The sequence below is a fragment of the Rhinopithecus bieti genome, unplaced genomic scaffold, assembly GCF_001698545.2.
Source record: "Rhinopithecus bieti isolate Rb0 unplaced genomic scaffold, ASM169854v2 scaffold_24392, whole genome shotgun sequence".
In the NCBI taxonomy this organism is placed as follows: domain Eukaryota; kingdom Metazoa; phylum Chordata; class Mammalia; order Primates; family Cercopithecidae; genus Rhinopithecus; species Rhinopithecus bieti.
The window spans coordinates 4,995,298-5,013,813 of NW_016812542.1; the positions used below are offsets into that span (position 1 = coordinate 4,995,298).

The 18,516-nt window shown below is 39.9% G+C and overlaps 1 protein-coding gene across 1 annotated transcript in view; it reads left to right on the forward strand.

Moving 5' to 3' along the window:
* Positions 1–18,516, forward strand: part of PPP1R12B (protein phosphatase 1 regulatory subunit 12B) — a 245,413-nt gene that overhangs the window by 209,108 nt on the left and 17,789 nt on the right. The window contains 5 exon segments of the mRNA XM_017896485.1: positions 6,712–6,728; positions 10,464–10,608; positions 12,147–12,251; positions 15,815–15,868; positions 17,182–17,232. Coding sequence (XP_017751974.1) covers positions 6,712–6,728; positions 10,464–10,608; positions 12,147–12,251; positions 15,815–15,868; positions 17,182–17,232 — 372 coding nt within the window.

The following is an 18,516-nucleotide window of genomic DNA, read 5'->3' on the forward strand; positions in this document are numbered from 1 at the left end:
TTTTTTTGAGGCGGAGTCTCGCTCTGTCGCCCGGACTGGAGTGCAGTGGCCGGATCTCAGCTCACTGCAAGCTCCGCCTCCCGGGTTTACGCCATTCTCCTGCCTCAGCCTCCCGAGTAGCTGGGACCACAGGCGCCCGCCACCTTGCCAGGCTAGTTTTTTGTATTTTTTAGTAGAGACGGGGTTTCACCATGTTAGCCAGGATGGCCTCGATCTCCTGACCTCGTGATCCGCCCGTCTCGGCCTCCCAAAGTGCTGGGATTACAAGCTTGAGCCACCGCGCCCGGCCAATGATTCTTAAAAGTTACAAAATTATACTATTTTGCAGTTAACTCAGACCATGATTAGGTTTGCAGTACCTCTGAAAATTTGAAGGGTCCTTGCTGCAGCCACACTCACATCATTGGCTTGTTCATCATCAGTCAATATTCTGAGAACACTGAAGGGAAAGAAGATGGTTCTCTGTAGGGCCATCCCAGAATAGCTCAAATTGTTTCCCGTGGCTCAGCTAGTACACAAGAACATAATATAAAATGTTCTTTCTGCTTAGTCCCTCTTTGGGAGAAAATGTAAATAGAAGTTTTTTCCCATCACTGTGGGGTCAAGCCATGACTGCAAAAGGAACATGAGTTAAACCAGTTTCAGCCTTGGCAGCAGACATGTGACTTAGTCTCATTCCTTTCCCTTGGGCCCAGCTTTCCTGAGCCACAATTTTATTTTAAACTTGGTAGAAGGAGTTTGGTTTTAATTATGTGCCTTCCTGAACTCCTGATAACTTTCAAGTTGAAAGCTTTTGTGGGGATTTTTCTAAGCCAGTCTCTGGTGTTTTAAGGGCCCTATGCATTTCACAAATGAAAACCAGTCTGGTTTCTGTCCCTTTCTAGGATTGCCATCTGAATTAATGGTGATCTTCATTCTGTTCTTTTATTAGAAACAGGCCCAAGCAATGAGATTATTATGGGAGAATTTCAAGAAGTATGAAAGGAAGAAGTCTGCTTCTTAGTTTTGGGACATTTTAAAACTGTGGTCTATCTAGCTAATCATTCTTTTTACCTCTACTCTCTGTATTCATATTGGTTTCTGAGCAGCTTTTAGTCTCTTCTTCTCCAGAGTCTCATTCACATTATCTGTTGTCCCCAGTAGGACCATAAAAGCTGTGAAAGTAATTCCTTCTTTGAACAGTTTCTATCTAGTTCAGACACACCAGACAGTCTCATTTTAGTGGCCATGATTTGTCTTCAGTAGAAGGTAGAGCAAAACAATCTTTAACAAAAATACTTATAGAAGTTTTAAGACTTCCAGATTAGAGCATACAGCATAATAAATTTGTGAATTAACCTACCAATTAGAGAAAAGATTCATGCCTTTTCTAAAATATATCATCATGTGCAGATAAGCTATTCAGACTCTACTTACAGAGTAGACTAACTTCTGTTTTTGAGAAGAGAGAAGGAGTGTACAGAGGAGAGAGAATGGAAGGATGGGACCACTGCCAGAGCATAGATAAGATGAGTCCACATTCCTAGCCTCTAAAGGATCATTGATTTGGCTGGAGTCCCTTGGCCCTGTGTTCTAGGACTTCCCCTTATTTCCTGCCCACTCAGCTGACCTCTTAGAATCCTCTTCTCTGGGAGAAGCTTCAGTGTTCATTTCCCTACCCTATGTTCTGCTTGCCTCTTCTGATGTCACTTCCTGGCTCACTGTTCCCCTGAGATTACTTAGGCAAACTCCCACTCTGTCTTATCTCCTCTAGATTTACTCAGTAGTCTCCCTGCAGGGTTGGCAGTCAGCTTTCTTGAATGAAGTCGTGTTAGCCTAACAGTTGATTTGATCTGTGCTTAGTTTGAATGACAGGAGGATGAAGAGGAAAAATTAAAGTTAAGTCTTCTGCATCAATCCAGCCACTCTGCTTCTTTACCCAAGAAACCCCAACTTCTCTCTCCCTAAATCCAACTAGTGTTTTTCATCAGACCCCGGATTATCTAGGGTATCAAGAAGCCAAGCAAAACAATAGTTTCTAGAGGTATTCCACCAGTGAAAATTAGGAAGTATGATCTAAAAACCCAAGCCATTTTATCAGAATTGGGGGAATTAAACATTAAACCCTATATACTTTTAAGCTATCTTGCCTTACTCTTTTAGGCTAAAACCTGAAAGGAAACCATTTCTGTTACAATGAGAATAATTCACCCTTAGAAGTCCAGTTTTCTTCCTTTTTTGAAATAATATTGTTTGTATTAAGGTAACTGTGTTTCCTCTGCTGCATCCAAATCTCACTAATCTCTGAGGTTTTAGGAGGTTTATATGCTCTCCTCTAATTGGTAGGGTTGATTTTCCTAGGACATTGCTAAGGTTAGCCCCTGAAGGCAATAATATTAAAAAAAAAAAGGATTCCACATAGCTCCAAAAGTCTGGTAAAAGCTGGAGGGAATTAGAGGTAGCGAGGAAAGATTGAGGATTAACTTGCAAGCTCTGTTTTCTCTATTTTCTGGATCTAGGTAAATTGTCTACCACCTTGTCTGCTGGATCCCTCATGACCTACACATTTTATAAAAGGTTACCCAAAAGGAAATTGTTAACAAGGGATGTTAACAAGCCTTTAAAAGCTAATAAACAACAGACTGTGATGTTTGCTTTCAGTTACTCCTGGCAAGCAGAAGAGTGTAGGTTATCAACTTCCTAGGTGGCTGTAGGGAACACCTCCTACAGTAAGCCAATAGGGACAAAAACTGGTATGGCAATCACAAGTGTGAGCACTATTATCATTATCTTCCTCCACATGCTGTCATTTGTGGAAAAATTAATCCAGGCCTCTTGAAAACCCTGTGGAATCTGCCTTTTCATATCCAGGAACCCTCTGGGCTTTTCTGATTGCTGCTTGATAGTGCTAACCTATTTTTTGTGTTTTCAATTTTAAGTGTTTGTGTTTTATGTCAGCCTCCTCAGTGAAGGTCATATGGTATACACAGCCATACTATGCAGCCATATATCTGAGAACTTTCTTGGCTTAATTGTGCTTCCAGAACATTCTAAATGAAAAGCATTAATGTTATTAAAAAAGTAAAGTAATGGAAATTATTAGCATGCGTTGATTTATAGATAATGGCTAAGACTGATGCCTGGTAAAATCCTAATTTCCCTGTTTTAATGGAAAAAAAACAAAAACAAAAACTTGTTTCGTCACCATAGAGGCAGCTGCCAGAGTCTACACAGCAGACTTTAAAACTAAAGATATAGTAAAATCTTACCCAACAAATAGGATATTTACAAAGAAGAACTAAAAAAAAAAAAAAAAAAAAAAAAAAAAAAAAATTCAAGTGAGGTTTCACATTTCAAGAAAAAGTCAGCAAAAAAGCATGATTTAATTGTCAGAAAGTTAGGCCTCAGTCTGTGCACACCATGGAGAAATGGGCTCCTAGTTCAATAGGAGGAAGATAAAGAAGGCCCAAGGGACCAGTTTGATTGTAAACAGGTCATTTTTCCATACCTAAGACGATGCGGAAAGTATATCTTTGGAGAGAGTGTCAAGAATGCTACCCCCATATGAAGGGTATAGTTTGAAGGCTGTTCTACTCAGAAACACTGAGAGAAGCTAAGTGGTCTTCTAAATTATTGTTTCATTTGGTTACATGTGGACTCAATATTCTGAACCAAAGGTACAAAGTTTTAACTTGGTACTCTAACCAGCATCAACAGCCAATATAATATTCTTTTTTTTTTTTTTGAGACAGAGTCTCACTCTGTCGCCCAGGCTCGAGTGCAGTGACGCTATCTCGGCTCACTGCAACCTCCACCTCCTGGGCTCAAGCAATTCTCCTGCCTAAGCTTCCCAAGTAGCTGGGACTACAGGCATGTGCCACCACACCCAGCTAATTTTTGTATTTTTCGTAGAGATGGGGTTTTGCCATGTTGGCCAGGCTGGTCTCAAACTCCTGACCTCAAGTGATCCACCTGCCTCAGCCTCCTAAAGTGCTGGTATTACAGGCGTGAACCACTGCACCTGGCCTAATACAATATTCTTACAATTTAAAAAATGAAAGCAGAGGAATGGTGAGGGGGAAGCTGACATTTTAAGAGTTCACTTCCTTGTAGTTATCACAGTTAATTCTTACTGTTAGAATAAGTGGTAACTTGCCAAGGTCATATTGCTAGATGTCAGAGCAGAAATTAGAACTCAGGTCTAGCCAAGGCCATCACACTTCTCAGAGCATTAACAATTCAGTTCAGTTAGTGTTTATTGAACACCTATCGTGTTCTGGCCCTATAGGACTAAAAATATAATTAGGAATAAGATGGAATTTTAGTGAAACGTTCCCTCCATAACAATATGGTTTTTTAAAAAATGTATGTATCTCTTCTGGGTCTTTGTTATCAGAGAAAAAAAAATGTGTGTTTGTGTGTGTTTCTCTAATATGATCCTCCCAAAACTCATATCTTTTAGGAGGTTTTCTTAGTTGGAGCCAATGAGTTACCACTGTTATCTCCATAAACATGAGAATACATAGTACGCATTCTCATGTTTTCCCTACATTGCTTCAGGTGAACTGGTTAATTATGTTCACAGTGCTCTCCTGGTTCTGTCATGCAACTTATTCTGCTTCTTCCTCAGTGCCTCCTCTACAGGGCTCTGCACACAGTGGGTTCTTAAATACAATAAGATGTTTTGCATTTGCTGGTATGGAGTTCAGGCTCAATTATTCACAAGTATTTGACATGTCACAATAAATAGTCTTCCTGGACATAAATTTTAATTCACCCAGATGCTAGGTCTTCTCACAAAGCTAATGAGTAGCCCATAGCCCAGGATCTCAGCTTCACTTGCATACTTTTTGTTTGTTTGTTTCGTTTTCAGATAAGGCCTCACTCTGTCACCCAGGCTCAAGTGCAGTGGCACAAACACAGCTTACTGCAGCCTTGACCTCTTGTGCTCAAGTGATCCTCCTGCCTCAGCTTTCCATGTAGCATGGATCACAGGTGCACACCACCATGCCCAGCTAACTTTTTAAAAATTATTTTGTAGAGATGGGGTCCCGCCATGTTGCCCAGACTGGTCTTGAACTTCTGGGCTCAAGTGATCCTCCTGCCTCCAAAGTGCTGGGATTACAGATGTGAGCCTCTGCACCCAGACCTATATATGTGTTAGTTCTTGAGAGGTGATTAAAATGTAGTTTCTTTTTTGAAAAAAGACATCAAGAAAAAAAAACTTCAGGTAAAGTTGAGAAAGTAGGCATTGATAGTGTGGGATATACATATGAGTGCCACTAGAGATTAGATATATAAATGTGGGACAGAAAAAATGCCTGGAATTGTCCTGAATTTTAGATTTCCAACTTTCAGGATTCTCAACTCACTGTATGAGAATATACCATATACTTTTCTTAATGAGTCTTAATGATTCCCCCACCTCAAATGAGGGCATGTCTCCATGTTCAAAAACCTTCGTTTAGTCCAGTGGTATTTAACCAGGGCTGTACAGCAGAATCACCTGGGGTACTTTTTAAAAATACATATAGGAAGGCTGCATTCTAGACCTACTGAAACAGAATCTCCAGTACTGAGGTTAGGACATGTACAGTTTGCAAAAGTGTGCAGGATTATTCTGATGAGTATAACCCCTGATTTAAAGACAGATTCCATGAGGAAATGTCATCATTTATCAAGGTGACTCTATTCAGTCCTCTTTAGTCATATGTGCTGTCACTGTATACTTCTCCTGGACAGCTGTAGGGTGTGGTGTGTTGGGTTGTCCTGCTATGTTGTTTGACAAACCAGTGGCTTCCAGGTACTGTTTAATGCAAAGCAGTGTCATTGAGTGACTACTCAGAAGTTCAAGAATTCATTATCCATTTTGTAGATTATTGGATCTTTGTTTCTCTTCCTTCTCTTGTCTGTCTTGAAGATTTTGTTGTTCTGTAACACTTCAAAAAAGGAAATAATTAAGTGCATTTAAGCCAATTGAATTTTATTTGCCGGAGTTCTTTTAAAAAAAAAAAGAAGAAGGGATAGGAGGGTAAAGATCATCTACAGTAAAAAGTAAATGTCAAACACAGACATAAGCACTTTCTGTTGTTTGATTTGTTTACAATGACCAAGTATATGGGTTGTATCTATAAAACTCCTTTCTTTTGAGACCTCAAGAGTACCTACTTTTTTTTTTTTTTTAAACCAGCATCCTAGGGACTAGGATGGGACTTTCTCCGCTCTCCCTTACTCTTCTACTTTCACTAGCGATCTGGGAGAAACTGAGGAAGTCTCCTGAGTTTTCATATTTGTAGTTTATTTGTAGTTGCAGTATTCACTCAGGGCAAGGTTGGGAGTTTGTGAACTGAAGGAAATTAATAGAATGAATGTTGAGATCCAGAGAGGCCAAATGTCAGTGATAGTCACTCCTAGAACACAAGCTTGGCTAGTTAGTTGGGTGGGGAGTTGGGGCAGTTTTTGATCATTTTACATTTTGCTAACTTCTAGTTTAAAAAGATGCTATCCCTAATACCTGAAATCTAGTGAGTCATGGCATACAAAGAAGTGTGAACTAGGGCTAAGTCACCTTTGTGTAGTCAATTTGGTTGCTTTTCTTAAATGGCACCCCCATCTCCAGCTGTGAAGTTCAGCCATCTGATTTGAAAAATGCATTTATAGATGGAAATAATACAAATCAGTCTCTTGCTAATGCTGTTTTCTTTTCTTTTTTCTTTTTTGTTTTTTCTCTAGCATGAAAGACTTTCTAGGTAAGAACTCTCCCTGTTATATATGCATGCTTAATACTTGTGAGTGAATGCATGTCTAATTAAACTTAGCGTTATATAATAATTCAGTAATATTTCTCACATCCTTTCCTTCCTTTTCCTTTTCCACAGTCACCACAATAATTCAGACTTTTATTACCTCCTGCCCAAAGCAATGGAACAAGCTTTTCAATTTACCTTCCTGCTTCCAAATTCTCCTCTTTCCAGTTCACCTTGTAGACTTCCTCTAGATTAATTTTTTTAAAGCACCAGTGTACCAGGCACCATACTAGGTATTAGGGAAACAACATGAATAAGACAGTATCCTTACCTTCAATTAGCTAACAAGCCCCTAGAGAGACAGATCATTTCAATAGAACATAATAAGTGCCCATTAGAAGTACAGACAGGTATTCTGAGCACAGAGAAGAGCAATTAACCTAATCTGATGTTCAAATTGAGGTTAGATACTGTTATTTAATAGTGCATCCAGCAAAATACCTGGTACCTAGATGGTGCTCATTAGTAGTTTGTTGAATGAACAAACTAAAGACCTGTTTTGAAATTGCTGAAAATTAAAAAAGGATATCAAAGTTGGGGAATGACCCTCTGCAGTTTTCACCTAGTATCTAAAGGTACAAAACTGATCTTCTGAAAGAAGAAACTAAATAAAAAATAATAGACTATGGAGCCAAAAGTTAGAATCTTTCTTTTTCTACTGTTGCTCTGATGGAGAAATTAAGAGATTGGGAGAAGATATAGTTATGGGACCATAGGGCAAATGAGTTTCCTTATAATTTGTTTGGTATTGAGCTGGTTCTGCCTTATTAATATGTTCTAAATTTTACATATGTTCTTCCTCTGCTTGTCCTCTCACCAGGCAGCAGCTGAGGACAACTCATTTACTTCTAACCTAGCAGAAAATTACTTAGTTTTACAAAATTGTTGGAGAGTGGTATTTTGCTGTAGTTAATCTTTTGTGAACTCTCTTGTATTATAATAGCCATTTGTGAAAGGAAACTTTCTCCCATAGACTTCAAAATATGCTGTGAAACTACCGATTAAAACAGTGAAGCAATAGCTCAAGAATAAACAAAGAAACCTATGGAACACAATCCATAGCCCCCCAAAAATCACATGTATAAGGTGACTTCATCTCAGTGAGGAAATAATTATTCAATAAGTGATCATTGGGACAGTTAATTATATGTTTGAGCAATTATATCCTTCCCTTCAGCAATACCAAAAACAGATGGATTTCAGTTGGATTACAATTTTTAAGAGAAAAGTGTTTTACCATAAAAGTTAGCAGAAGAGAATATTTTATAATCTTTATATAGGAAAAGCCTTTCCAAGTGTGATACCGTTACCGGAAAGGGGTCCTGATTCAGACCCCAAGAGAGGGTTCTTGGATCTCATGCAAGAAAGAATTCAGGGAGAGTCCATAAAGTAAAAGCAAGTTTATTACGAAAGTAAAGGAATAAAAGAATAACTACTCCATAGACAGAGCAACTGGTTGCCCATTTTTATGGTTATTTCTTGTTTATATGCTAAACAAGGGGTAGAATATTCATGCCTCCCCTTTTTAGGCCATATTTTGTAACTTCCTGACTTTGCCATGGCATTTGTAAACTGTCATGGTGTTGGTGGGAGTGTAGCAGTGAGGATGACCAGAGGACACTCACGGCCATCTTGGCTTTGTGGGTTTTAGCCAGCTTCTTCACTGCAACCTGCTTTATCAGCAAGGTCTTTATGACCTGTATCTTGTGTCAACCTCCTGTCTCATCCTGTGACTTAAAATGCCTTAATAGTCCAGGAATGCAACCCAGTAGATCTCAGCCTCATTTTACCCAAACCCCTATTCAATATGGAGTTGCTCTGGTTCAAATGTCTCTGACAATACCATAAAGATAAAAATCATCAAATTTAATAATGTAAAATTGAAAATCTCTAAGTAAAAGACACTATAAACAGAGACAGAAAATGAAGTGGGAAAAAATATTTGCTCCCTATATTAGTTTTAAAAGCCCTACTCTATAGGAGGTTCCCCCACTACCATAAGAAAAAGATGATTACTCTACTGAACAAAGGCTATGAATTGGCAATTCAGAAATTAAAAAAAAAGGAAAAATAACCAAAGATATTGATTGTTCATGATTTTAAAATATTAAAATTAATGACAGATATATTTCTGTCATTGTAAGAAGTATTTCTATCATAAGAAGGTAACTGGACAAAGGCACTAAGGTTTATAGATAAGTCTGCTCATTTTAGCATTGTTTATAATAGCTAAAAAATTTGAAAAATTTAAGTGTCTATCAATAGAAGATTAGTTAAATTATCTTACAGGCATGTAATGGAGAAGACTGCAGTCTTTTTTTTTTTTAATGAGGCAAATCTATTTTTACTTAGATGGCAAGATGTCTACAATCATAGTGGTAAGTATAGAGAGGAGGAGGAGTTAGACAACAATATATGTTATCTGACTTTTAACATATTTATATGCTTGACATTCTGCAAGGATATGAACTAAACAGTTAAAAGTAGTTATTTCTTAGGCAGGATTATGGGGTGACCTTTTCACTTTCTACTTTAGATACTTCGGTATTAACTTTTTCTACAACCATATATTGCTTTTATAATCAGGAAACTCAATAAAGAGATTTCTATTAACAAAAAAAAAAAAAAAAATGTTTTGAAGAATGTGGGACTTAGCATCTCTGTAAGTGAAAAGTGACCACTATTGTCATTAGAAGCTGATTACTTTGCCTCTGCTTTCTCTGTGTCATCCTTATTGCTTCTCTATCTCTTCTAATACTTATTTCAGCTTCCCCACCCCCAGCTATGGCAAATAGCTACCACAGGACAGACACATCAGATGCAATGTTCACAGTTGTGACTCTTCAAACCATCCCAGTTCAGGATGTGGCACTCTACAGGGCTGATTTCAGTTTCATATGTGCTGCCTTTTAATTTGGAAAGAGCAAAGTCTGAGAAAAATATAAACCAGTGTTAAGGATTTAGGGTGATAGTTGTATGCTTAAACAGGTAATCAGCTGAGAGATCCTTCCCTTAATGAACTTACCAATACTGGAAATAAAACCACTATCAACTCTGAGAGCTCAGTTGCTAAAATACGTAGAAATTCTAATCACAGGCACAGCAGTCTTGATGTGGAATATGGATAAGATGGTAGAAAACTAGCTGTTTGAGCACTGTGTTGGTATCCCTAAAATGTTTGGGATTCCAGCAAACCTGTAGAGCACCTTAAAGGCATACATACCATGCCCTAGTGGCCGTTTCATTCCTATTCAGCCTCCAGCTCTAAGTCCATATGTTTCTGATTCATTGACAGTCCATTGTAATCATTTTTCCAAGAACCATTGAAATTCAAGAAATCTTTACTTTTAAAAGCATGCTTTTGAAGGAAGCTGTTCAATGCTAAACTAATTTGAAAAGCTCTAAGATTTAAGTCAGCACATAGGTCCAAACCACTAATTTTTCAATAAGCTTCATTCTTGGCAAATGGTGGTCAGCCTCTCTCTCCAAGCTCGTGCAGTTTAGCCCTGAAGTCTGGGAATGCTGGCAGAGAGATTGAAGGAAAGAATGTTATGAGTTATTTCTGGCCAGGGCTCCGAAATACTTCTTAGAAAAGGCGCAAACTACCCCTGAGAATAACCTTCCCGCAACTACTTTGTTCTCAAAATCAATTTTTATCTTTAATATTATCTCCCACAGGTTGGAATCAGGAGGTAGTAATCCTACAACCAGTGATTCTTACGGTGACCGGGCTTCAGCAAGAGCCCGTCGGGAGGCCCGGGAGGCCCGTCTAGCCACCCTGACCAGTCGTGTAGAAGAAGACAGCAACAGAGATTATAAAAAAGTAGGGTCTTTATTCAATTTTCTGGTTCTTGGGTGACATATAAACCTCTCAGCCTTCCTCCACCACACCCAGAAAAATTCCCATAGCTCTGAATAAGCAGAAGAAAAGGCACTTAAGTAATAATAATTCCTTGCAGTTTTCTGGGTTTACTTCACCTCTCCAAAAAGCTAGATAAAGACTTCTTCATATATTGAGGTGTTTTAGTTTTGGTTTTTTGGGTTTTTTTTGAGACAAGGTCTCATTGTTATCCAGGCTGAAGTGCAGTGGTGCCATCATAGCTAACTGCCCTCTCAAACTCCTGGATTCATAAGGTCCTCCTACCATAGCCTCCCACGTAGCTAGAACTATAGCCATGCCACCACACACGGCTACATTTTTTATTTTTTATGGAGATTGGGTCTCACTATATTGCCCAGACTGGTCTTGAATTCCTGGCCACAAGCAATCTTCCCACCTCAGCATCCCAAAGTGCTGGGATTACAGACGTGAGCCACCATGCCCAGCCATATATTGCTTTTAGTGCAGTAAGTATATAGTTAGAATCAGATATTTAGAAGTATAGGGAAAAGTAAGAAATTAAGAATATAAAAGGGTGAAAACCTAACTCTGTCTCTCTGAACCCCTGAGAATCATTTGGTAGACTGTTATTTTTAACAAACATATGCTTCTAATAAGGTCCTGTGAATATCAACTACATACTACTTTGTGTTAGTAAAAAAAAAGAAAAAGAAAATCATTATCACTTTACAGTTTATTTCCTTTGTTCTCGTAGAATAGTACCTAGCTCCAAGAGTAGACTTAAAAACCTTCCCTTTCAGGTGTTTGAGATACCAGGAAAAAATATTTTTGTAAAGAAAATATTTAGGATGGGCATGGTGGTTCATGCCTGTAATCCCAGCACATTGGGAGGGTGAGGCGGGATGATCACTTGAGCCCAGGAGTTCGAGACCAGCCTAGGCAACATAGTGAGTCCCCCATCTCTACAAAAAATAGAAAAATTAGCTGGGCATGGTGGCTCATGCCTGTAGCCCCAGCTACTCAGGAGGCTAAGGTAGGAGGATTGCTTGAGCCTGATTGTTCAAGGCTGCAGTGAGGGGTGATCGTGCTACTGCACTCCAGCCTGGATGACAGAGCAAGACCCTGTTTCAAAAGGGAATAAAGAGTGCTTATTCTGTTAATGTTTTGTTAAGCAGAACTTGACTAAAATCAATATACACAGTAGGCTGGTTCCAAAAAAATAATTCTGTTTCTCATTGCTCTTTTAAGCAATGAAAATGTCCCATAGGATAAAATATAATGACTGTTTTTTCCCCCAAATATTAACATTATTGAAGTTGGAGCGTCATCATTCTCTTTCTGTTCATCACTTTGAAAAAGCAAGAGACTAACTGGCTGAATGTACTCTGCTCCCTACTTCCTTCATCTTCTCTATCTACCATATAGTGGTGGCTTGGGGCACAGAGCCCTGGGAATTCTCATGTGATGAAATGGTGTGAGTTCTAACATGAACCCTGACCCTCTTTTTCCCCCTCCTCTAGCTCTATGAGAGTGCTCTGACTGAAAACCAAAAACTGAAAACAAAACTTCAGGAAGCCCAGCTAGAGCTAGCAGATATAAAATCCAAGCTTGAGAAGGTGACCCAGGTAAGAGGGAAGAAGAAGAAAAAAGATGGGAACCAAGGGTTGATGTAAGGAAGCAAACTGGACTAGGGATCTAAGGGACAAGAAGTAAGATAGAGTCAAGATCGGGCCTTCTCATGGGCAATGAGATAGAAGCTTCTTAGATTCTAATTTGATTTTAGGTTTCAATCAGTGAACTTAAAATGGAAAACTGATAATTCAGTGAACAATTCCTGATGGTCTGAATGCTAATAATTAATACTATGGATCATCATCTACTTATTTATTAGTAGAAAAGCATAAACCAGTACTACAAAGCTAGTCCTAGACAGTTCCTCTTGTCCTGTTCATTATGTTTCAGTTCAGTTTATCTACACTTCACCTCTTGGAGAGAGATAAGCAAGACACTATTAAACCTAGGGCAGAGAGGTAACAAATTAAACCTAGAGAAGTAAGTGGTTTGCTTAGGCCATATAACAAATCAAGGGCAAAGGTGGTGCCACAACAGAGGATTAAGTCCCAAAGCAAAGATTCTGTAGCATATGTTGTCTCCCCAAGCCGTCACTCTTTTTCAGCCTACAAATAAGGAATATTAGTGGCAGAAAGACTCATAAACTATTTCCTCTCACTGCCAGGTTTGATTTAATTAGATGATGCTTTAGAGGATGCTGGAGGTAATAACCTCATCACCAGTGAAACAAACTCTGTAGCTGAAAGCTAAATCAAGCACTACCTTAGGTTATTGCTGAGTTATCAGGAAACCTATTAAGTTATTTCCCTTCTGGAATGCCTGGGGACTTAGAATTTTGAAAGCTGAACTGAAGTAATCTTTACCAGGAAGGCTTGAAATGAAAACCAGAGGTGGCTAGTCATTCTGGCAATATGACTGACTATCCAAAAGCAAAGACTAAAATGCTAGGGTTGTACGGTACCAAATACATGGAGTTTGGAGGGCAGGGGTGTTGATTACCCTCTAAACATCCTATTGTAACCCCTCTGGAATTGGATGAGCAGGAGGGTGCCAATGCCAACACTTGGAAGATGGCCCCACAGAGCTGTGTAGGGCTCCAGCAAGACAGCCAAGACCCTCACTTTCTGGAGAAGGGCTTGCCCAGGTGCAAAATGTGAACTGCCTGTCAGTGTAGAAGACCCACCCCCTTTTTCCTGATTATAGTAGCCCAACATGGCTCTACTGGGAATTTCTGAGACTTACTGCAACACAGATAGATAATAACTAGGCTTAAAGTGATTTTGTGGAGTAAGAAAAGTAGGTTTCTAAATCTAAAAGAGAAAAATATACACATAGCTATAGCCCTGCCATAGGGCAGGGGGTTGGACTGAATAAATCTTAAGGTCTCTTCTCACTCCAACATTATTGAGCCAGGCAAAAAAAAAAAAAAAAAAAGTCTCATTCACAGTAGACCCTCAGAAGAAATCTCGGGCTAATTTTTATTTTGAATGGCGCCACATATTGGCAGTGGTTTATAAATACAGATCTTACGCTGGTTCTCGTCAGTTATTACTAGGATTGTTTTACAGAAAATTAAGGAGCAGTCATGTGAGGAACCACAGGAAGAGCAGTTTCACCTGCTCCCCACTCTTCTCAGCGGAAGCTTCTGACAGCATATGTCTTGACCTTTAGAGGTTCTCAGCGTTTTCACCAGCCCGTGCCTTAGAACAGTGAGCAGTCTAACAAGCTGCTGACATTGACTTGCACAGAGAGCATTGAATGTAAAATCAACCTTTCCAGTTGCTGGGGAAAAGCATTTACTCTCCGGCCAACTGCTTTGCTGGGTGTGTCAAAGTATACTTAGTTTTGCCAAATACAAGTTACTGAAATTCAGAAGAAATGGTGCTGCTACAAACCAAGTCTCTGATGTTTACCAAAAATGGAGTTGTTTGGCAGGACAGTGGAGGGAGGGCTTCTCAGCCTCGCACGTTTGTATGGAGACAGTTACCACATGAACATACACAATATTTTTACATAAAAGATCCACCCCAACTCTAAGGGAGTCAAAATTAAAAACAGAACAAACAAAAAAACTAGTTCTTTGTGTATATAAACCTTGAAAATCATGAAATCATCACAACCTCTACAACTCCTCAGGTTTAGGGAGAAAGACTTATGAGGATATGAACAAGCTGTAGGATAGGATCTATTTTTGCATTTTTTTATTTTCCTTCTGCTTCATAGTAGATGCAACATAAAGGCAGACAGCCATGCCCTTCTAAACAGAAGGCAAAAGCCCAGGACAGGAGCCAGAATTCTGAGTTTTACTGTTAGTTCTGGCCATTCCTTAATTTTTTTCTTTTTTTTTTTTTTTTTTTTTTTAGACGGAGTCTCGCTCTGTCGCCCAGGCTGGAGTGCAGTGGCCGGATCTCAGCTCACTTAAGCTCCGCCTCCCGGGTTTATGCCATTCTCCTGCCTCAGCCTCCCGAGTAGCTGGGACTACAGGCGCCCGCCACCTCGCCCGGCTAGTTTTTTGTATTTTTTTTTTTTTTAGTAGAGACGGGGTTTCACCGTATTAGCCAGGATGGTCTCGATCTCCTGACCTCGTGATCCACCCGTCTCGGCCTCCCAAAATGCTGGGATTACAGGCTTGAGCCACCGTGCCCGGCCAATTTTTTTTTTTAAAAAAAGAAACTGCTGCAAGAAGACCAGCATAATTTCTATATTTATTTAAATGTTGTCTCTGCACAACACTACGCAAAATAAAAATAATCACCCATCAGTTATTAAATGTCTACTGAATGTAAGAAATTCTGGTGAGTTCTATGACCCTAAGGCCAAAAGGGACTTAAGGGGTTTTTTATTCCCCTTTTAAGGAAGGATCATTATCTGAGGTTATTCTGTTTTTTTGCCATGAGGCTAAATCTTTTCAGCCCCTCTGCAAAATTTAAGTCAAAGATGATCTAAAATAAACATTCTAAATCTTTTATTCAAATAAAATTACCTTATCTGGAAGCCCAATATATAAGACAGATAAAACTGGACTACCTCAGTTCAAAGCAGGGCAGATGCCGTGAATGGACTCCTAACAACCCCTGAAAGCCCACCCATATATGAAAACTGCTGCTCTAAAAGAAAAATGGTGTCAATTCCCAAAACAGAAAGAAGAGGGGAAAGGGGATTATTTAGGCAAGTGCCATTGGCCTTAGACTTTCAAGCTCAGGAGTTGCCAGCCTTTTAAAGAAAAGCCTTTTTTTTTTTTTTAATTTCCTCTGGATTGTGATATTACTCATAGAATGAAGAGAGGAGAAGAATGGTGAGATGTAAAATTGTAATTAGCATCGAAGACCTAGAGAGAGAAAGAGAGATTGTGTGTTGTAAGTAATGTCTTTGTAATTTCGGGGAATACTACTACTGCCTTCCCCTCCCCAGAGGGAATCCTGCAAACTTCAGAGAGGTGATAATGTTAGGCCTAGAGATCTATCAGAACCTGTTTGCTGGGGATCCCTGCTATACGGGAAGTCCAAAGTTTTGCTGTTTATTTCTAGATGTCCAGTAGTGAAGCTGAACTAGACTGGGCGTTCTATTGGCCCTGAGACAACTTAAATAACAACTGTTTTCCTTCCATTTGCACCAGCAGAAACAAGAAAAGACCTCTGACCGATCATCAGTGCTGGAGATGGAGAAACGGGTATGTGCATGTCTGTTTCCCCCCCACACCCCGTTTCATCTCTTCTTTCTGACTCTCTCCCACTTTGTTGTTCATGCCAATGGAAAAAGTCCATCTTAAGAAGGAGGGAGTTCTGCCACATTCCATTCCCAGCTTGATGATAAATTCTTTTTGTCTGACTCTAGGCAGTAATTTGATTGCTAGTCCTTTTGATTTCCTCAGATGGTCAGTACTTTTCACATATTTAGCCTTAGGGTGGGAAGGGTCCTTGGAAAGTCATCTCATATACTGTTCTGACTGTGGGCAGAGCTGCATACACACACAACCCATAACATTTTGGTTTACTGTAAATCATTGCATACACACACACACACACACATACACAGGTCCAAGGTCTCTTTACCCTTTTCATCACCTTGAACAGAAAGGAAGCTTTCAGTGGGACCCTCTGCCATTTAGGTCTGACGACTTGAAACATGAGCCAACACAGTCTTTCACTCATTTTGACTGAGGAGAGGATTTCTGGTTCAATTGCTGATCTCCTCCCAACTGTACTCAGAATATTATTCAGGGATTTTACATTCTTGGATTGGGAAAATTCAATTAGATTTATTGAGGGACCCTAGCTTTGATTTGTCCCTAGAGATATAATATGTTCCCATCTGTCCTGTTGTTTTCTGTTTAATTTGGAAAGCAGCTAAATTTTACATTTTATTCCTTTGGCGTGTAACCAAACCTCCTTGGTATCCCATCTGATCAAAAACTCCTCATTGGGTTTAGGCTAAACCAAGAGTCAGTTGCTGGGAAAGAGAAATGGAGTGAGAGAGGAGCAACTACAGGGGAGGGAAGAAACTAGGGGAGAGATGCTGTTTCTTAGACAATGATGTCTACTTCCCGGCTCACCATCTGCTATCCATCATGAGAGAAGCAGTTTCCCTAGAATTTAGGGAGAGCATTACTGAAGATAATGATGTCTTTTTGATCGTAGAGAACAAGGGCCCTAGTCACTTGCAGACATTTGAAATTCTATGAAATCTTCCACCTGCACAGAGTAACTGAATGTCCTGGTCTATTTGCATATTAGCAAGTTGCTTCTCCATATATCTACTGATTTTATGATAGGAGATTTAGATAATGTGATTTTTATCAGTGAGGTAGCTCCATCTCACAAGTGGCAGGATCAGATAGTGCTCAGATCTCCTGAGTAAGGTTTGCCTGAGTCAGTAGACAAACCTTTGACCATGAATCTGCTGATCATACAGCAGCTGGGAGGCAGCATTTTTACTCCCTTCTGAATTCAATAAATGTTCAACAGTCTCATTGTTCCGAAACAGGAGAGGCGAGCCTTGGAGCGCAAAATGTCAGAAATGGAGGAAGAAATGAAGGTATGAAGAGATTTTCTTTCTCTTTGTATGCCTGTTCTCTGAATGCCTGCCAAGACTGGATATTTGAGCATAGGCCTGCCCCCTCCAGATTTCACTACAAACGCAATACCTGCAAGAAGAAATAATGTGTAAAAAAGTGAGCATCTCTCTTCAGCCATTTTGTAGGCTCTCTCAGCTCACACAACATCCATTGAGGCCACCTTAAAGGCGTTCTAGGAAAAAATGCTGCCTTTGGTTTAAGGAGAGATCTTGGCAGGCTTGAAACAAATTTGAGTTGAACTTTTAAGGCTTTTCAAGCAGTATCTTTGCCCTCTAGAGGGTAAATGGGAAGACTAGAACAAGTTCTCCAGCCCTGGGAGCCTCCCATTAGGTGCCTGGGGAAGCCTGAGCATGGCCATAAGCTTTCCTCCCTGGTGCCCCTCCCAACCCATCCCTTTGCTGGGAAGAACACAGATTGAATCATTCTGCAACAGAATAAAAATGTACTCACATATTGATTTCCTGCCCCAGTCCATTTCCTCTGAAATATTCAGGGATGCTTGGCACTCTCCCACTGGAGTAAGCTCATGCCGCCAGATACACTTCACAGCTCACTACTTTCCTTTCTCTCCTCACCGTGTCCTGCAGTGACCATCACCTCCATTAGCCACTTCAATGGACAACTGCCATCCTGGGCAGTTTTGAGTGCTAAGAACTGGAAATCTACCCAAAGGAGTCAATTTGCTGCCATGGGAGGCAGTGGAGCAGTGGGAGGGGAGGAGGGTGAAAGGGGGAAGATGGATACAGAGCTGCAGGGAATATAGAGCTGGTCAGGGTAGCCACCTGGAGATGATTTTGAAACATCTGATTCCTGCAATGCATGATGCCACATACCCATAATCAGCACCTGCTCAGCATTTTTCTTTCTTCAGGCATCTTATTTTACCAGATACATGATGCCAAGCATTCATTTGGTGAGACAGGTTCCTTCAGCTGGGAAGCCGAAGCACTGGGATAGTATTAGGCAGATCCCCAAATGTCTTTCTATGAGCAAGCATCCCTAGTATGCAATTTGGGAGAGACGTTTATTGTTCCAGTGGCCTAAATAAATTGGTTATTTATTGAAAAAAAAAACTTTTTAAGATCTGTTAAGGTTTTAGTTTACACCAGATCCAGTGCTCATAATCAATCCTGTTACTCTGTGATTCCAGAATGAAGGAGAAATCCCGAGCCTTGCCCCTGCATTTCCTACCACTATCCCAAGGCTGTAACTGTAACATTCACATAGAATTGTAAGCAATACCT